The sequence below is a fragment of the Corvus cornix genome, chromosome 2 (genome assembly GCF_000738735.6).
Source record: "Corvus cornix cornix isolate S_Up_H32 chromosome 2, ASM73873v5, whole genome shotgun sequence".
In the NCBI taxonomy this organism is placed as follows: Eukaryota; Metazoa; Chordata; class Aves; order Passeriformes; family Corvidae; genus Corvus; species Corvus cornix.
This window is the reverse complement of record NC_046333.1, coordinates 100053762-100071022: the sequence shown is the minus strand read 5'-3', so window position 1 is coordinate 100071022 and position 17261 is coordinate 100053762. Positions and strand designations below refer to the sequence as shown.

The following is a 17261-nucleotide window of genomic DNA, read 5'->3' as shown; positions in this document are numbered from 1 at the left end:
CACCCGCTCTCGCCGCCGTGTTTTCCCTCCGCCCTCTTTCCCTCCGCTCCATCCCCAGGACGTGACGCCCGCTGCGGGGTCCGTCACTTCCGCAAACAGGGATGGCGGAGCGCGGAGCCGGGTGAGTGCCGGGCCGGATCAGCGCTGGGCCGCCCTCCCTGCCTCCCTCCCTGCCCCCGGACGGGCCGGTGGCGGCGGGGGCGCCCGGGGCTCTCGGCCTCGCTGGGCTACGGGGCCGGGGGGCCGCAAAGAAGCGACGGGAGCCGCCGCCCGGTTAACGGGAGAGCAGGCCCTGAGGCCTCCCAGCCGCGTCACGGCGGGAGGGAGGGAGGGAAAGAAGGAGGGAGGGGGCGGGCGCGTCCCGAGGCCGGCGGGCTCATTCCCCCATCACTCCAGGCGCTTTGAGCTCTCCGGCTGAAGGAGCTGCAGCTCCCTCTGGGCACTTGGTTGCCATCGCGAGTTGTGAAAGTCGTGCCGTTTCACAATTTAGGCGTTCAAAACATCTGCTTGGAATAGCTGGGTGAGGGTAAGGAAGAGGCTGCTGCTGCTGCTTCGCAAACCAAGTCAGGTGCTGCGTCGTAGCGGAAGAATTATTTTTCTAAGTCGTATTTTGAGGCCATTTGTTTTGAGGAAAGCTGCTCTGGTGTCTCTGTGTAGTGGCCCACTCAGTGGATGTGATCTGGCCCTCATTGGGAGGTGAGCCTGCACACGGTGGACTTGAACATGATTTTTGAGTATGGTTTTTTTTTTTTGCTGATTTACGCCACTGTTTCAGAAAAGGAGTTGCCAAATTGCCCTCTCCTATGCCTTATTAAAACGTACATGCCCTGCTTCCCACTGGTGGTGTAAAGAAAGCTGGGTTGTGCTGGAGACCAAACGAGCTTTGTGGCAGTAGTTTGCTGTCCTGCAGCCTGTGTAGATATTTGTGAAGTGCAGATGTGGAAATGCAGGTGCAGCTGAATATTCCACATATTAGTTAAGCTCTAAGTATAGTGGATATTCTTGGCAAACTGGAAAATCCACAACCGATAAGAAAACTTGCTCATAAAAACCCATCTTGATATTTTATTTGAAGACATCAATTTCAAAGCATATCAGTTTAAATAACAATTTTATTAATTTGAGAGAACCTGTCTGTGTTTCTAAACATAGAGTGATTTGTAGGTTACCTTTTTTGGGGAGGGAAAGAGGGAGATTACAGTTTAAAAAACAGTAACATGTCGAAGTTGAATCAATAAAGATACATAGGAAAAACTAAAATGAAAAGTAACAATTTGTCTTAATTTGATCTTATTTAGTGATTACTTTTAAGTTCCACATATTTTATTGTGCTGTCTTTATTAAATAACTGGCCAAATTTGAAGTCTGTATGTTGCCTGGGGTGAAATGCCAATGTTATGTTTGAAAGTCATGATCATAACCACGAGTAAATGAAATTCAGCGCTGAAAATCATTGGTTGTTTGTTTCTTTTCCCTCTATAGATTTCCATTCTAATCAGTGGACCAGTCAAAATGGCTGATGTAACCAAGACAGAAGAAGAGGAAGAGAAGAGTTTGGATGAAGAAGTGGAGAAAACACCTCATGCTTTAGAGTCAGCTTCAGGTCTTGGGTGTGAAGGCAATAGTTCTGCTTCAGGTACAGAGCAGTCCACTGAAAATGAAAAAGAGGTTGATAGTGGTGATCGGGATGGCAGAGCACAGAGGAGGAATTTAGATTCTGAAGATGAACCTTCTAAGAAAGTAGTGAGTATCATTTATTTTGAGCCGTTTTCAAATCCTTGTTTCGAAGCCTCAGCTCAAGAAAAGATTGAAAATATTTATGCTAGACATGTGTGAGCCAGCACAAAACACCAAATATCAAAATATTTCCTAGGGAAATAACAGGTGCACAAGTGATATTGGGCTTCACAGAGGAGAAGGAGGACTGGTAATTAAAATGATAATCTCAGCACATAGTTAGTCCAATTCTAAGACTGTTGTTCCATCATCCATGTGGTAGCAATCTGGTAGTGTAATGTAAGGTTTACTGGCATTAGTCCAAATCCCATATCTTGAACTCAGGTCTCATGTATGTTGTTTATCTGTGTGTTAGCGTAGTTACCTGTGCTTGGGAAGTTCTTCCATAAGGTAATTTTGTCCTTTCATTTCCTTGGTAAGGTATTGTATAGTTTACAAAACTCTACAGACTGCATCCTCTGTGATAGAATTTCAATATGATTTGTTGGCAAAGTGAAGTAGTGAAAGACTTACAGGTGGTTTTTTTTTTTTTAAGTCTACAGTAGTAGCAGAAAATATATGTCCTCTTATATGTCCACCTGGGAGGGTGAAAAGGGTAATGTTTTACATGGTGCTGTCCTTTATTATGTATGAGCTTGTAGAAACTAATGCTTTAATACCAGTCTAGTTTATCCTTCTGCGGATGTTTAAGTATAATTTGAAAAGATCTTTGACCTAATGTTTTCTTTCTCTGCCCAGAATTGTCCCAGGATGTTAATATATGGCTTAGCAGACTGGCAAAATAAAGGGTTCCCTTTGTTGTGGTAGAAACACTATTAACCCTTTCCTCTTTTTAATAAGGTGGGGTAAGGCTTAGATGAACAAGAACCACACTGGGTTCGTGTAGCTTAAGGGTGTAGAGAGGTGATGGAACATAGCTGCGAGCCTCTAGATGTTGTTGCTGATGGCTTTTTGCAGCTGAGATGTGTTAATGGTTTGTATGAGTATGTCCCCCACACTTGCCTGAGTCAGCTGTTCTAGCTTCTGTCACCTTCAGTGGCCATTCAGAGAGCCATCTGTGCTTACCCTGAAAAAGAATAGAAGTGGTCAAAATATTTGTTAGTATCAGTCAGTCCAGGGTGGTGATAAACAGATGATGAGGTTATAGAGATTTCAGACAAGTAAGTCTGTGTTCATTCTGAATGTTACCAAAATTATATGAAACACTGAAGAATTCACATATTCACATGTATCAGCCAAACCTTTTTTTCCCTTGAGGAACTGCTATTTGAATAGTGAGATGCAGGGATATTGACTTCTGTAGTGAACTGCTGGGAATGCTTTTAATGGCTTAATTCTGGTTAGTACTGTTATTTCAAGTACTTTTGTACCTCACAGAATTCATGTTGCTTGTCTGTGTACTTTGGATTTTATTTACAATTTATTTTCACTTCATGTACATAGTTGAAGATTATTTTCAAGGTGAAGAAATGTTGGGAGCATAATATCTGGATCTAGACTGCTTCTCTGTGTAACAGGGGACAGAAATGTCTTGTAGTACTTAAAGCTAAGGCTGCAGAGAAATCTCTTGGAGTATTTTGAGTTAAGGCTAAATCAGAGACGTTTCTACAGCTAACTCTTAAGCATTAGATGGAATATGTTGTCAAATGATTTCTCTCATTCCTTTTCCATGGTCTGTTTAAAGCTCTGGCAGTGGGGTTGTCCACTTGGGCCTTTATGTGACATCAGCCAGTTGGCATTTTGGTTAAATTGGCAGTTTATACACTTCTGTCAGATGAAAACACTGAATTTCTGAAACAGGCTCCTTGAAGAGGCTGAAAGTTCCTTGAGAAGGAACATCCTCTTCTTCTGTCCTAAGCTTAAGAGAAATGAAATGTGTTCTTTGAGAGTGGTGAGAGTATTAAAGAACTGAACGTTAAGTATTTCTCTGAAGGAAAGATGCTGGGCAATATCTGTCATCCAAAAATTGCTTGAATCAACTTCAAAGGGGATTAAATTTGTGAGTGTTGATCTAATAATTGAAGTACTGACATCAGTATCAGGATAGATATGGGAAATCTCTTTATAATGATGGTGCTCTTCATAGTACTGCTTGTTTGCTTTCTTAAATCCTTGAAGTGACCACATGTGTCTTTTGATTAAATGAACAAGTAATAAAAAGAATTCCCTGTTTGAGTCTGTTCCTTCTGTGGTGTGATTTCCTTCCTGCAGCGTGTGATTGGCCATGGGCAAGCAGTAGCTGCACATTATAATGAACTTCAAGAAGTTGGCTTGGACAAACGTAGCCAGTCTCGCATATTCTACCTCCGAAACTTTAATAATTGGACAAAGAGTGTCCTCATTGGTAAGCTTCCTTAACTGATTGCTCAGACATGATTAAAATGTAACTAGTTTTTGTATCAAAAGGTACTTTTCTGTTTTTTCATGTTGCATGTGACACTTCATCTCATAATACATAGTAAGTTTTTCAACGGCAATAAAATGTCTTATGTTTATATTTAATTCAAATCTCTGCACCAGTGTTTTGTATTGTTGGAGTGCCAAGCATATGCTTATGTTTTAAAGATCAGCTGACTTAAAAAGTTCATACTGGAAACTGTTCTCCATGACATTTTTAAAGAGAAAAATACAGCTTTAAATCATAAAGAATCTAAGTGTTCTTAGATTCAAACAAGAACAGCTCAATCTATCTCAAATAATTTCTTAGGCATTTTCCTAAAGCAGTCTGTGCTCAGATCCTGGTTAAGCAATTCTGCAGGAAGCTTGAACACATAAATTTTTTCTATATTACTCATAGTCAGCAGTTTAAAAGATGGAAAGCTAAAGGATGTAGTTCTTTAAGCATCAGCAGGTTTTTATTAAAAGGCGAAGTCTGTTGTTCCACAAATTAATTCCAAACTGAGGAAACAAAACCATCAGATATCTGCCAACAAAGAAAAGAATCATCAGCACAGCCCCACAGGTTCATGAAGAGGGATCTGTGCCAGGAGATGTTGGCACCATTTGTGTTAGCATGCCGCTTTTTGTTGTGTTGTATCAGAGCAGTTAAAAGCAATATTTAGATTTCTATAAAGCTGTTCCTGAAGCCTGTGTTGAAGCCTTTCTGTCATAAAGAATTTCAGCAGTGTGGCTTTATAGCAGTTGTATCAAAACATATTTCATGTCACCTACTGTGAAGAAAAGTTGCTAGCATGCTGATATGTTTTACATAATATGCCAACGTCAGTCAGAGCAGAGGGAATCTAGACAGGGTGGAGAGAGAAGAAAAAATGTACTTGGTGTATGTAGGGTAGAAAGACAGCAAAGGAGTAGCTACTGTTTATTGCAAGGCCTGGGAGAGTGAGTGGAAAACATTATGCATTTTTGTAAGGTGACGGGGAGGAGATGCTGTGGCTGATGCATTTAATTGGGTTTTACGTTCTGGAAAAGGCTTTCTCATACTTTCAAATAACTTCTGCCTTCATTATCATGCTAATGAAAGGGAACCCTGTTTCCCTCCTCATGTACAGGGCGGTTGTTTCGCCATGTGCAGTTTTGCCTTAGCCAGGGAAACAGTTCAGAGCTTCAGTCAAGTTACATGCAGTTTTAAAAGTTTGTGATTCCTTTTATCCTTCTGGGAAAAAAAAAAAAAGAGATTTAAGTTTGTAATATTAAGAAAACTTATAGGCAAAGTAAGGTCTGAGGTGTTTTAAAATTCCAAACCTTTTTGGTTCTTTAGGCTTTTATGTGCAATGCAAGTGAAATGCAGAGATGTGTATATATGCTCCCTGTTTTTATTTTTCTAGGTGAATTTATAGACCGGGTACGACAGAAGAAGAGTGATATAACTGTTTTGGATCTAGGATGTGGAAAAGGTGGAGACTTACTGAAATGGAAAAAAGGCAGAATTAAAAAACTCGTCTGTACTGGTAAGAAGACATGATAACTTTCTAGGGAAAGTACATCAGTTTTTATGGGAAACCAAGCACATCTCCAGTATTTTATTATTTCTTTTTTTCCACTAAGTCAAAGAATGTAATGAACACCTTTTGTGCAAAAAATTGTATTTTGTCTTTTAACTGAAGATACAACTTGACTGCCAGCAGAAATATAAGAATCACTGGTTTTCTGTGTATTTAGCTTTCAGTTCAACTCCTAAATAAAAACTGATATCACTAAAGAAAACCACCATTGCCACAGGTTGCCTTAGGCAAAATGTGGCCCTGGGGAAAAGACTGACGTTTTGTATTTTAAGTCTTTTCTCCCACATCTAGTCGCTTGTAGTATTTTTAATTGTTCTGAAGCACATACAGAAGAGTTGCATTTAAAAAACCAAATAAACACCCCAATGTTGTGACAAAAAATGGTCTTGGGTGTTACAATCAACTAAAGATTTTTATACTCAGAAAGGGGGAAGAGCTGAAGTCTGGTGAAAAAAATCTCATTTGAATAATTGGCGTAGATGTTGGGAGGAAGATATATGTTCCCTTTTCTCAAAAAGTATCCCAAGGATAATCAGAGGAAGTATTACTTAACTCTAAATTTAATTAAATACTAAAATTCTTTCAGAGGGAATTATTTTGGGTACTTCACATTTTACAGTTCTTTCTTGCATTATTCAGTGGGTAGTATTCAAATACACTTAATTCATTTACTTACAAAGCTCTCAGGTAAATTTATTTCATATTGTCAGAAACTTGATGACTGAGAAAGAAACAGTCTTAGAATCTAAAAAAAATTCCCATGATGTGACATATCAGAAATAATTGCATTTCAACATCTTTTATATTTTTAAGAATATGAAGAATCCCAGGGAGCTGCGTTGTTTTAACGGAACGGAAGATCAGTTTTTTATCCTGCCATGTTGTACCTTCTGTGTTCCAGTATTCGTTTCAGTTTTCTTGTCTGGGGAACAGTTTTCACACTTCTAAAAATTTTATTTATTATTTTTATTGTGTTTCCATATCTAGACATTGCTGACATTTCTGTGCAGCAGTGCAAGCACCGCTATGAAGAAATGAAATCCCGATGTCGGTATAATGAACGTATTTTTGATGCAGAATTCATACAAGCAGATAGTAGCAAGGTACAGTTGCTATGCTTTGCAATATTTTGGAGATTTAACATCCTTTATGGTAGTGCTGTAACATTTGGGGTATATGTATTTCTAAGGTTGGATTATTGTACTACCAGGAGAATCAGCCATAGGGATTAGCAGAAGGTGCATTTTGCTGCTGTTGTATAGTGTAGCATTCCTGAAGCCTGAATGTCTTTTCCAGATAATAAATCTGGTGCTTTCACTGGCTTTTACTTGACAAGGGGAGCGGAATGATTGTTTAACTTTGGAGTTCTGTGAGACAGCATGAGGTGTGGAAAACTGTCTCGGTGAATGCTGGAATAAATAAGGAATGTTTTCTGGTTTGACTTGTACACTTTATTTAAAATTTTTTCTTTCTAGTGGCATTTTGGTTACTGTAATTTGTACCTTTAAAACTTGTGTGGTAGAGCCGGTTTCTTAAACTCTCTGGAGGCAGTGGTGAATGCATGGCTGAGGCTTAGGAGACAGTCTTGTAACCAGAACTGCTTTTGCTTCCTAGAAGGGCAGGCTGAGAGTTCCCTGCTGATGGAGGCTGAGAGACAGAACCTCATATCCTCATATCTGTGGATAAGCTGAACCTGTTCTCAGCCTTGCATAAAAGGTTGTTTGCTTGAATTCTTGGTTGCCTTTCCTGCTTCGGAGAAATAGTCTGTTGCAGGTTCACAGCCTCTCTCTCAACTCAAGCTTACAGTCGGGGGATAGAGAGAAGAGAGACTTGGCCAGGAAAGAAAGGGATGATTTTCTTGTTGCTATTACAGCTCAGTCTTAGATGCATCCATATTTTCTGTTGCATGCTTTGTTCTGTCTATCCTTGCACACAAAAGTTAATTTCCCTGACTTTGGATCTGTATCATGAATGTTGTATATCCAGCAAAATCTGATTCTCACAGCTTGTCTAATTCTGCCCACCTCTGTTTCTCATTTTTCTATGTCTTTCTCTATGTCTGCTGAGTACAGGGTCAAAGCAAGCTTTAACCTGACAAATTTCAAGGGCTCCAAGTTCTTCAGATTTTAGTTAGTTGGTCTGGGATGGGGAGGAGTACATTGGAGATGAACACAGGTGAGAATACAGACAAATACAAACTCGTTGGGCAGGGAAAACTACCATATTTAAAACAACCCCTTCTCTCAAGTGCATGTTTAATGGGTAAGTTTTCGTTACAGAGATTTAGTAAACCGAAATTCATTTTTCTACAGTATTTTTTTCTGGCTAAGCTGTGGCCAGTTATAAAACCTCAGCAATAAATTACTTCTGGAAACTATTAAGTTAACTAACCTTGGGTTTCAGTCTTTCAGGTGTAGCAGTGTTACTGAAAAGAATTTGAGGACATTAGAACTTTGAAATGTGTGTGTATTCTTGTTGTTTCTAAATGTTGTGTATGGTTTTCTGTGTAGGAGACAGTTTTTTCATACTCTTACCTTTTTCATCTTGTCTTTGTTGAACTTGCAAAGGAGCGGGGGCTGAAAGGAGAAGCTTCAGAGAATACAAAGAATTATGGAAGTAGTGCATTTGTTAGAAGATTTAAGTGAATCGTGCTTGTTTCTGTAGTTTTTGTTTCTTTTTATCTGTTGCAGGATCTCTTGTCTTCCAAGTACAGCGATCCAGATATGCGCTTTGACATTTGCAGTTGTCAATTTGTTTACCACTATTCATTTGAGACATATGAGCAGGCTGACATGATGCTTAAAAATGCTTGTGGGAACCTCTCTCCTGGAGGTTATTTCATTGGCACAACTCCAAATAGCTTTGAACTTGTGTAAGTACTTTTATGTCCTATTAGTCTTCCAAAAGTCTGTGGAGCATTGTTAAGTGGTAGATGTTCTTGCAGTGCTCCAATATGTTTGTGCAAACAAAAGCAAATTTTTTGCAACAGTTTTGGATTCTAGTCAAAAAAAATCTCACTCATGAACTTGACTCAAACAGGTAAATCAATACTAACCCTTGTCTCTTGTCCTCATGGCTCTTCTGGTATATAGATCTTCATACACTTCAGCCCTCTGTCATGACTTAAATAGTGGCAAAATGGCCACAGCCTGGGGAAAAACTGTCAGGGTTTTGTGGCTGTTGCCTCAAGAAGCCTGTTTTGTCAATGTAGGTTGTCCATGTGTCTGGACTAAAAGTTCATCTTCTAGGTCCATTTAGTCCTTGGTATGTTGTATAGGAGTGATAAACTGTTAAAATCCAGTATGCTGCTTCATTTCATTGTTTCATTGCTGTATTAGATAAGGGAAGTTGGAAACCAGAGAAATCACTGAGTATTACTGGGAGAAACACTTTCAGGCCTCTTATGTGTAGTTTTCTCTGCCTGTTAAATACTGGTCAATAAATGTTTGTTTATATCTCATTTTATAGAAAGAGACTCGAAGCTTCAGAAACAAATTCATTTGGGAATGATGTGTACAACGTAAAATTTGAAAAGAAGGGAGACTATCCCTTATTTGGCTGCAAGTATGATTTCCACTTGGAAGAAGTGGTTGACGTCCCTGAGTTTTTGGTTTACTTTCCATTACTGGAAGAGTAAGTTAACTTCTAAATTCACGATACAATGAAAGCTGTGGAATATAATAAACGTTTGTTTGGTTTATGTGTCATTGCATAATGCTTGCAGAAAATTACGTTTTGTCTTTCTTACTGTATTTTTCAGTTCTGAATTTTTGTTGTTGCTTCAAATACAGAGGTTTCTTGCATTTCCATCCACAGCTATAATCTGTCCATTGGACTCTGTTGAAGGTGCTCTGATCAGAAGCTGTGAGAACTTAAACTGTGTCTCACAAGAGAACATCTGTATCTGATATGTTGGATCTGTCAGCAAACCTTTAGAACTGTCAGCTTTTTCTTCTCTAATTGTAACTTTTTGAGGGGTTTCTTTCTACCCCTTTTCTAGTCTTTCAGCAAGCTTTGTTGCATATCTTCTTCAGCATAGTACCTCTTTCTTCTCCACCTTTCTTTAGATGTTCATAGGATTTTTGCTATGTCTAATTTTTTTTTTCCTCTAAATGGTCTTCACCTGTAAGCATACATTTTGCTGTTCTCTCTGTGTGACCTCAGATTTGCTTTTCCCAGCTGTATCCTGAGGTACAGACAAATGTTTCCATACTGGGTATTTTCCTGCTATTCAAGCTCAGTATGATTAAAGAGTGTTAAGCTTTCCTGTTGAGCCTGTTCAAGAACTTCATTTGTAGTTGTCTGTGAAAAATAACAGCATCTGTCACTGACAGCTGTAACTTCAGTGTTGCATGTCCACAGTGTCTACATATAACTGAGATGTAAGGCACTAAATACAATAGAAAGAAGTTCTCTAAATATATTTGTAATATCTGACATGATAGATACTGCAGGGAAAAGTGTAGTCTGTCTGGAAGTTCACATGGAACTTCTGTGTTTTGGGAGAAGAGACTTTTTCTATTAAAATGTTTGTAAATGACTTCTGTGTAGATTTTTGTTGTCTTAATTTTTTTAAAAAGTGCAGTTTGTGGTGGTACTGCAGCTTTTTTCATCTAAATATCTTTACTAAGAAAAAAAAAAAGTGTAATCCTAGTGAAGACCATAAGATGTCACTGTGGCTTAAAGTTGTTCCTTTGAAAATAAAGCTACAACAATTTTGCGACTTCCATAATTAAGCTTATTATTTTGACAGAATGGCAAAGAAGCATGGTATGAAATTAGTCTACAAAATGACATTTCGGGAATTCTATGAAGAAAAAATCAAGAACGAGGAGCATAAAATGCTGTTAAGGAGAATGCAGGCCTTGGAGGTAAATTTGGAGTTGCCTTGTTTAAGTTTAATAGCATTTTACATCTTGTTAATTTTTGTGCAATAATTGAAATTCCCTTTGTGAACATTTTGCAATTAATTAAGGGCTACCAATAGAAAATATTTAGTTCCTGGGGCTGAAAGTGTGACTCTGGTTTGTTGACCGTGACTGGCTGCCAGACACCCACTGACCTGCTCTCTTGTTCCCTCTTCCCAACAAGATGGGGGGAGAAAATAGGAAAAAAAACTTGTGGGTCAAGATAAATTCAAGGAGATTGCTTAGCAATTACTGTCACAGACAAAACAGACCGAACCTGGAGAAGGTTAATTTAATTTATTGAAAAAAAAGTAGCAGAAAGATGAGAAATGCATGCAAACCTAAAAACATCTTTGTCCCATCCACTGCTTGTTCCCAGGCTCAGCTTCGCTCGTTCACTCCTGACCTCCTCTCCCTTCCTCTGCAGGGGAATGGGGATTGTGGGCAGTCTGTAACACTTTGCCTCTCCTTCCTCCTCACACTCTTCCCTTCGTTCAGCACAGGTCCCACCCAATAGATGATTCAAGTTTTGAAGATAATATTTCAATTTTGAAGCAAGTTTTCATTCTTGTGAAGTAGGAAACAGGAGCCCAAGAATCATGCCAAGTGTCAGATAGTGGTGACTGTAATCTATTTCTTCCTCAGCAGAGAGACTGAAAGCTGGATCTTTGCACAAGGAATATTGAGCGAAAAGACATAAAGGAATCTTTGTAGGAATAAAAGGACAGGCTGTGTTTGTAGAAGAAAATGGCACTTAACTGTAACTGAGCTTATGGTTTTGCCCAATGTTTTTACATTTTTTTTTATCCTCAGGCTCTTACCCTGGATAACTTTAGCAGCTTCAGAGAAGCTTTTCCATGCCACCTCTGAGGCTTTGGTTTTACTCGAAGTTCTCTGTGCCTCCCTCCTCCCTCAAACAGTAGAATTCTTCAGCACTTAACCAAGTCAAGTATCTGTGACTTACTCAGCTGAGTCACGTGGGCTGCAATTTGACTGCCCTTGTTAACTCCAAAAGTGATGGTGCTGTGTATGGGCTCACACCGGCAGTAGCACAGAGACACAGCCTTTGACTTACCATCTTCCTTCTTAGGAAAGTGAGGGTTGTCCTAAGGCAGTGGCCACTTAACAACTGAGGACTGAATTGTTACATACAGATCATTAGTAACTGGGATTGTTAATTAGTATGTCTTAGTTTTGAAGAATCTACTGCATACTTGTGTTACAGCTCGTGTGCTATTGAAGCATTGTAATTGTTCGTCTTGAAACTGTAGTTGCCCACTTTTTAGTACTTCTGCCGAAGAGATACTGGTTTGTTTGGTTGCTGTTCTAAAAGAAGGTATATCTGTGTAATGCTCATAATGAGCTGTACATGAAGGAGAGTGCTTATAGTTATTCTGTTTCCCCTGCTTTAGAGACATAAGGATAAAAATTTATAAATCTGGGGTGTCAGATTTTCTGGTATGTAGGGAACATCAAACCTGTTCCTGAGGGTGCTGTAAAGGAGAGACCTAAATTTAAAATCCTCTTAAGAATTACTGACTTCTGTCCTGGACTGTGTTGTGGCCAACCCTTTACTTGATGTGATTCATGTGTCTCACTACTCAATGATTTTTTTTCTATGTTCTCCAGCCATATTCTACACTTGGTGATTCCAGGCTTGTTTCTGATAAACCCGATGATTATGAGCACGCAAAAGAGTTTATCAAAGATGGCAAGGCAAAGTTACCACTGGTAAGTTCCTTCATACTTCACTAGAGCAAATGGTGTCTTAAAATTGAGGTCCTGATATTTCCAACTGTTGTGCCTTCTTCATTTCAGCTGAAGTTGGTATGAGTCTCTCTTTGCATGTGAAAAATTGTAGAGCTGCAGGGCTGAGGGGTTCATCTAATCTATATCCCATACTCAAAGAACTGAATTCACTTAATTTGGTAGCTGTTAAGAAATGTGTAATAATGCAGAAGGGAAAGGATATTTTTTCCATCTTACTTGACAGCTGTTCTTTCTACCTATTCTTAATTTGAGGAATCTTACGTTTCTGAATCTTCACACTGCTGATTTAAAGTGTTACTTCCAATCCTCTGATGGAAGAGTTCAAAGCTTTCTTCATAACACAGTATATATTCAAAATCATTCTTTTCATTTTCATCAGTACAGCATGAGGGTGGTCAGCTTGAAGTTTTTCCACTAGGTTTTGTTGTTTCGGTTTTTCTTTTAATCACTGATTCATCTACTGTTCACATTCTGAATTCTTGAAGGTGTAGTCCTCTTACTGTATATATAAATCAAGAGGGAAAAGAAACCTGCTCTCCACATTTGAAATCTAAAAATTTTAAAAGAAAGATGCTTGTTTTAAGAAATAGACATAAGAAGATGAGAATGGCCAAGTCAGACCTCTGTTGCCAAGTGCTGTTTTAAAAGGTGAACCATTTGGTCAGGTTTGGTCAGTGGGTAGCATATGGACTAAATCATGGCCCCAGTGAGGACTCCTTGGAAGGGGATGGAGTGGGCAGAGCAGAAAATCAGCTTGTTGTTGTTGCCTTATGTTTCTTAATTGGTGGGGTAGATGGCAACAGCTTTTTCCTTGCCCTGGTTTCATCTGATCACCTGAGCTGGGAGTTTCCTAGGCTGGAAAGCAGGCTGTTTTTCCAGAATATGTGAGTGAGGCTGAGAATTAGTCTCTTGCAAATAGAGTTTCTGTGGGCTGTGGGGTGTTGCTGGGTGGAGGCAGGCAGTGTTCTGAGGAATGTGGCAGCACAATGGTGTAGGGCCTTTTCTTTACTATGGCGCCTTTTCGTGACTTCTGCACAAGTGTTGGGCATCTGGATCTGAGCAGTGGCTGGAGCCAGGTCAGGTCACACTGAGCTGTGCTGATGGACCCAGGCATGCTCTGCATTGCAGAGGCATCCACACCTAGAGACTGTTGGCCCATTCTTCTGTACCTGTTTAATTTAGGTGTGTTCCATCATCTGGGTCTTCCAATTCCCTACCATCATAGTGAAGTTATAAGTATCTGTGGTTTAAAGTAATGCATTCTTGCCCCTAAATAGCCAGTTGGTGTGGGTGGTTAGATGTTGGTCAGTGAAAGATGGAGTTAAATCAGTGTTTTACTGTTTCCTTATTTTTGTTGAAACTGTGGGTTTTTTTGTCCCCTTCTAGGGAACCTTGAGTAAATCTGAATGGGAAGCAACAAGTAAGTAATGGTTTTGAAAACATATTGCCTGAATGACTGCTTTGGAAAGTGTATAAAATAGCCTGTTAGTCATGGAAGCAAATCCAAATTTTGAATATAATAAGATGTTGGGTTTTTTTGTGTAATTCAAATGTCTGTGTGTAGATTAGCCTAAGTGCAGCCAAGCAGGATTTGCATTTTTGCAGGCCATTATCCTGGTTGTGTTAGTAGTTTAAAAACAAAAAAATGCTGTTTACTTCACAGGTGAGAAACATCTTCACTCTGCTTTCTTAAATTATGATCTAATTTTTGAATGTATGAATTATAATGTAGACATCAATTCCAGCAATCTAGAAGTACTATCTCAATTATCTGAGAGGGGCTTTTTATACCATTTTATACCTTTTTATACCTAAAAAAAGCTTTATACCTTTAAAAATTCAGTGGTTACTGTGTTTCCAAAGTAGTCTATTTTTCCAGAAACATTTGCAGAATTGAGCTTCTGATAAGAGGCTAATCACAGCTTGTTCCTTACATGGAACTTTGCATTGTTGCTGAGGAATGTCTGATAAGCTTGTCTTGAAAAATTTGCAAGTAGCTATGCACCTCATTCATTAAAATAAACATTGAATTCAAGTGGAAATCCATAAATGTTTAATTAGACCCATGATTTCAAGTAACTGGTTTAACATATCTGTCTGGTATGGAGCACAGGAACATCTGGTATTGATGGTATCAGCTAAGAGTTTTCCAAGGGTGCTGTGTGGACTGTATGAGTATCCATTAATAGAACTGTTCTGGACTGAAAAAATGCTGTAATTTCTTCTTTGTCCATCAAAATTTAAAAGAGCAAAATTGGTAATATGTATCATGAGTTCATTCACTTTTCAATTAAAAATGAAGTTAATCATTTCAACCCTGATTGTCCATTACTGCATGTGTGAAGGAGTCTTTAAACTTAACTTGCATGTGGCTTTTTATGCACTAGTGAATGCTTCATTATGTGTAGAATGGCACAGTAATTTATGAATTTCATTCACATTTCTGAAAACATGTAAAACTATGCTGGAGTAGAATGCTAGAGTTTCTCACTGGAAAATCACAAGATCTTTTGTAATTTCAATAATCTGCTAACAGGTTGTTTGGGCATAATATCAAACTGGTTACATTTTGAAAATTTAATTGAGTCACCAAGAAAGCTGAAGCTTTAAATACTCCCATTTTCTTTTTTAGGTATTTACTTGGTATTTGCATTTGAGAAGCAACCGTAAAACTTCACGTACTGGATGCAGCAAGAAGAGATCATATCCATGTGCAAGTTGGAATGATCAGAAATCCATTGTGGCAACTATTTTTTTATTTTTTATTTTTTAATTATCAGACGTGTGCAGGACACTACCAAAAACTAGAGCAAGCTCATGATTCAGAATTACATTGCCTGTCTGTGACAGATGGACTTGTGTGTGTATATATAAGAAAGATTCTGAACCAGTCTTTTTAAGCATTTGTAAGCAATCTGCATGCTCTCAAAACCTGTGTTTGAACTGACACAACTTTGCTAGAAACAAATGTTTTGTTAGTAGAAGTATGCTTGTGATTATGAGCCTGACCCTGCACTTCCTGAAGTTGATGGAAGAATGACTGTTGACTTCGCTAATGCAGAATGAGGGCCTAAATACTGTTCTGCAGAGCTCAGTTAATTCATAACGAGATCTATTCAGACATAGAGGGTATGTCTACATTGCATGCAGAGCAAAGAATACCTGAGTCAGTTTGAGAACCTCTGTGCTGTGCTCAAGCCTGCAGTGTAAATCTACCTTAGTGGTATTCATGGTGTAGTTTACATGGTAAAATCCCACAATGTTCTTGTTTTTCCTGCTTGCTGATACGTAGTGTCACTTCATGGTACTTTCAAGATTAAATGAGTTTGTTCTGTACAAAACTGCTCTGAAAGTACTCCATTTCTAATGTTTTGAGTCTCTACTTTCTTTTCCAAATAAGGCTATGCAGTAATCGTTAGCAGCTGCTTAATTTAGATTACTGAATATTTTTTATTGTATTAAAGACTCTCCTGACTTTTCAATAGTTTTAGTGTTTCTTGAAACTTATTAGACAGATCTGAGGATGCCTTTCTTTCTTGTTTCATAAAATTCCAAATGGGCTCAGCAATAGGATGAGCTGTTGGTGGTGATGGGGACCTCACTGCAGTCTTAAGGCATTAAAAACATGGTCATGTCATGGATCATAAACCAAAAGGGGAGCCTGGGTAACATTTGAGGATACCAGCAGTTCCCTCTGGAAGAGAGGGCTGTGTATGTGCGTACACACTCTGGTACCTGTGGGTAACAATCCCCAAATTAGAGTCAAATATTGTTTGGGAATGTAATCAAATGATAGCAGTATGCAGAACTGTGCCTAACTACCATCATAACTGCTTGTTAGTCTCTTAGAGCTGGCTTAGGGATTTCTGGGATGGTGTTTGCTCAACTTTCCACATGCTTGTAGCCACCCATTACTGAGAAGGCCTAAATATTTCATGTTTTTTCTCTCCATTCTTGGGCTAACAATAGCTGATGGCTGCTGTTGGCTAATTGATTTTACATAGAGATGAAATGATGATGGTACATGAATATTTTGAAAAGGTATAGTAAACCTAGAAGAGGACATTTCTGTTAAGACTTAAATGTTCAAATTTTATGAGTTTGTAGTTGTATTGCTTTCCCCCTATAATTAGGTCATACTCTTTTCTCCATGACTCCTGTTTTTTTTATTGACTAGAAGAACACCTGTAAACTTCACTGAAGCAGTAGAATCTGTCAGTTCTGCTGCTGAAATTAAAACAAGATCTTCTCGTCTGCTAGAATTAGTACTCATGAACTAGCTAAAAATGATGACACTTTAGAAGTGCTGAAATGTTTCTTTGAAATTTGTGTGTGTCAAGGCTAGTTTTGTTAGATTTCTTGTATCAAATTTCATTTGAAAATACATTGTTATGCTATTTTTGGAAGAAATAATAATAAAAAGAGGGAATACAGTGGAGTGTCTTTCCTCTTTTAAGTGGATCTTAACATATCAGTCACATAATCACATAATGGTTGAGTTTGGAAGGGACCTCTGGAGCTCATTTGGTCCAACCCCCACCCCTGCTCAAGCATGTTCACCCAGAGCTGGTTCCCAGGACCTTGTTCAGGCAGCTTTTGAGCTGCTCCAACAGTGGGGATTCCACAACCTCATTGGGCAACCTGTGCCAGTGCTTGGTCACTCTCACAGTAAATGCTTCCTTATGTTCAGAGGGAGCTTCCTGTGTTTCAGTGTGTGCCCATTGCCTCTTGCCCTGTCACTGGGCACACAGAAAAGACCCTGGCCCCGTCTTTACAAGCTCCCTTTGGGTATTTGTACACATTGGTAATATCACTGCCCTGAGCCTTCTCCAGGCTCCAGATCTCCCAGCCTTTCTTTGTATGAGAGATCTTTCAGGATTTTGAA

General features: G+C 38.9%; 1 protein-coding gene across 1 annotated transcript; it reads left to right on the top strand.

Moving 5' to 3' along the window:
• The first annotated feature begins 39 nt into the window (after positions 1-39).
• RNMT (RNA guanine-7 methyltransferase) lies at positions 40-16809 on the top strand. Its single transcript, XM_039548478.1, has 11 exons — positions 40-121; positions 1483-1743; positions 3949-4081; positions 5523-5645; positions 6687-6802; positions 8390-8571; positions 9168-9332; positions 10453-10570; positions 12236-12337; positions 13763-13796; positions 15009-16809. Exons 2-11 carry the CDS (start codon positions 1513-1515, stop codon positions 15044-15046), a joined length of 1242 nt encoding a protein of 413 aa, XP_039404412.1. The 5' UTR covers positions 40-121; positions 1483-1512; the 3' UTR covers positions 15047-16809.
• The last annotated feature ends 452 nt before the right edge of the window (positions 16810-17261 follow it).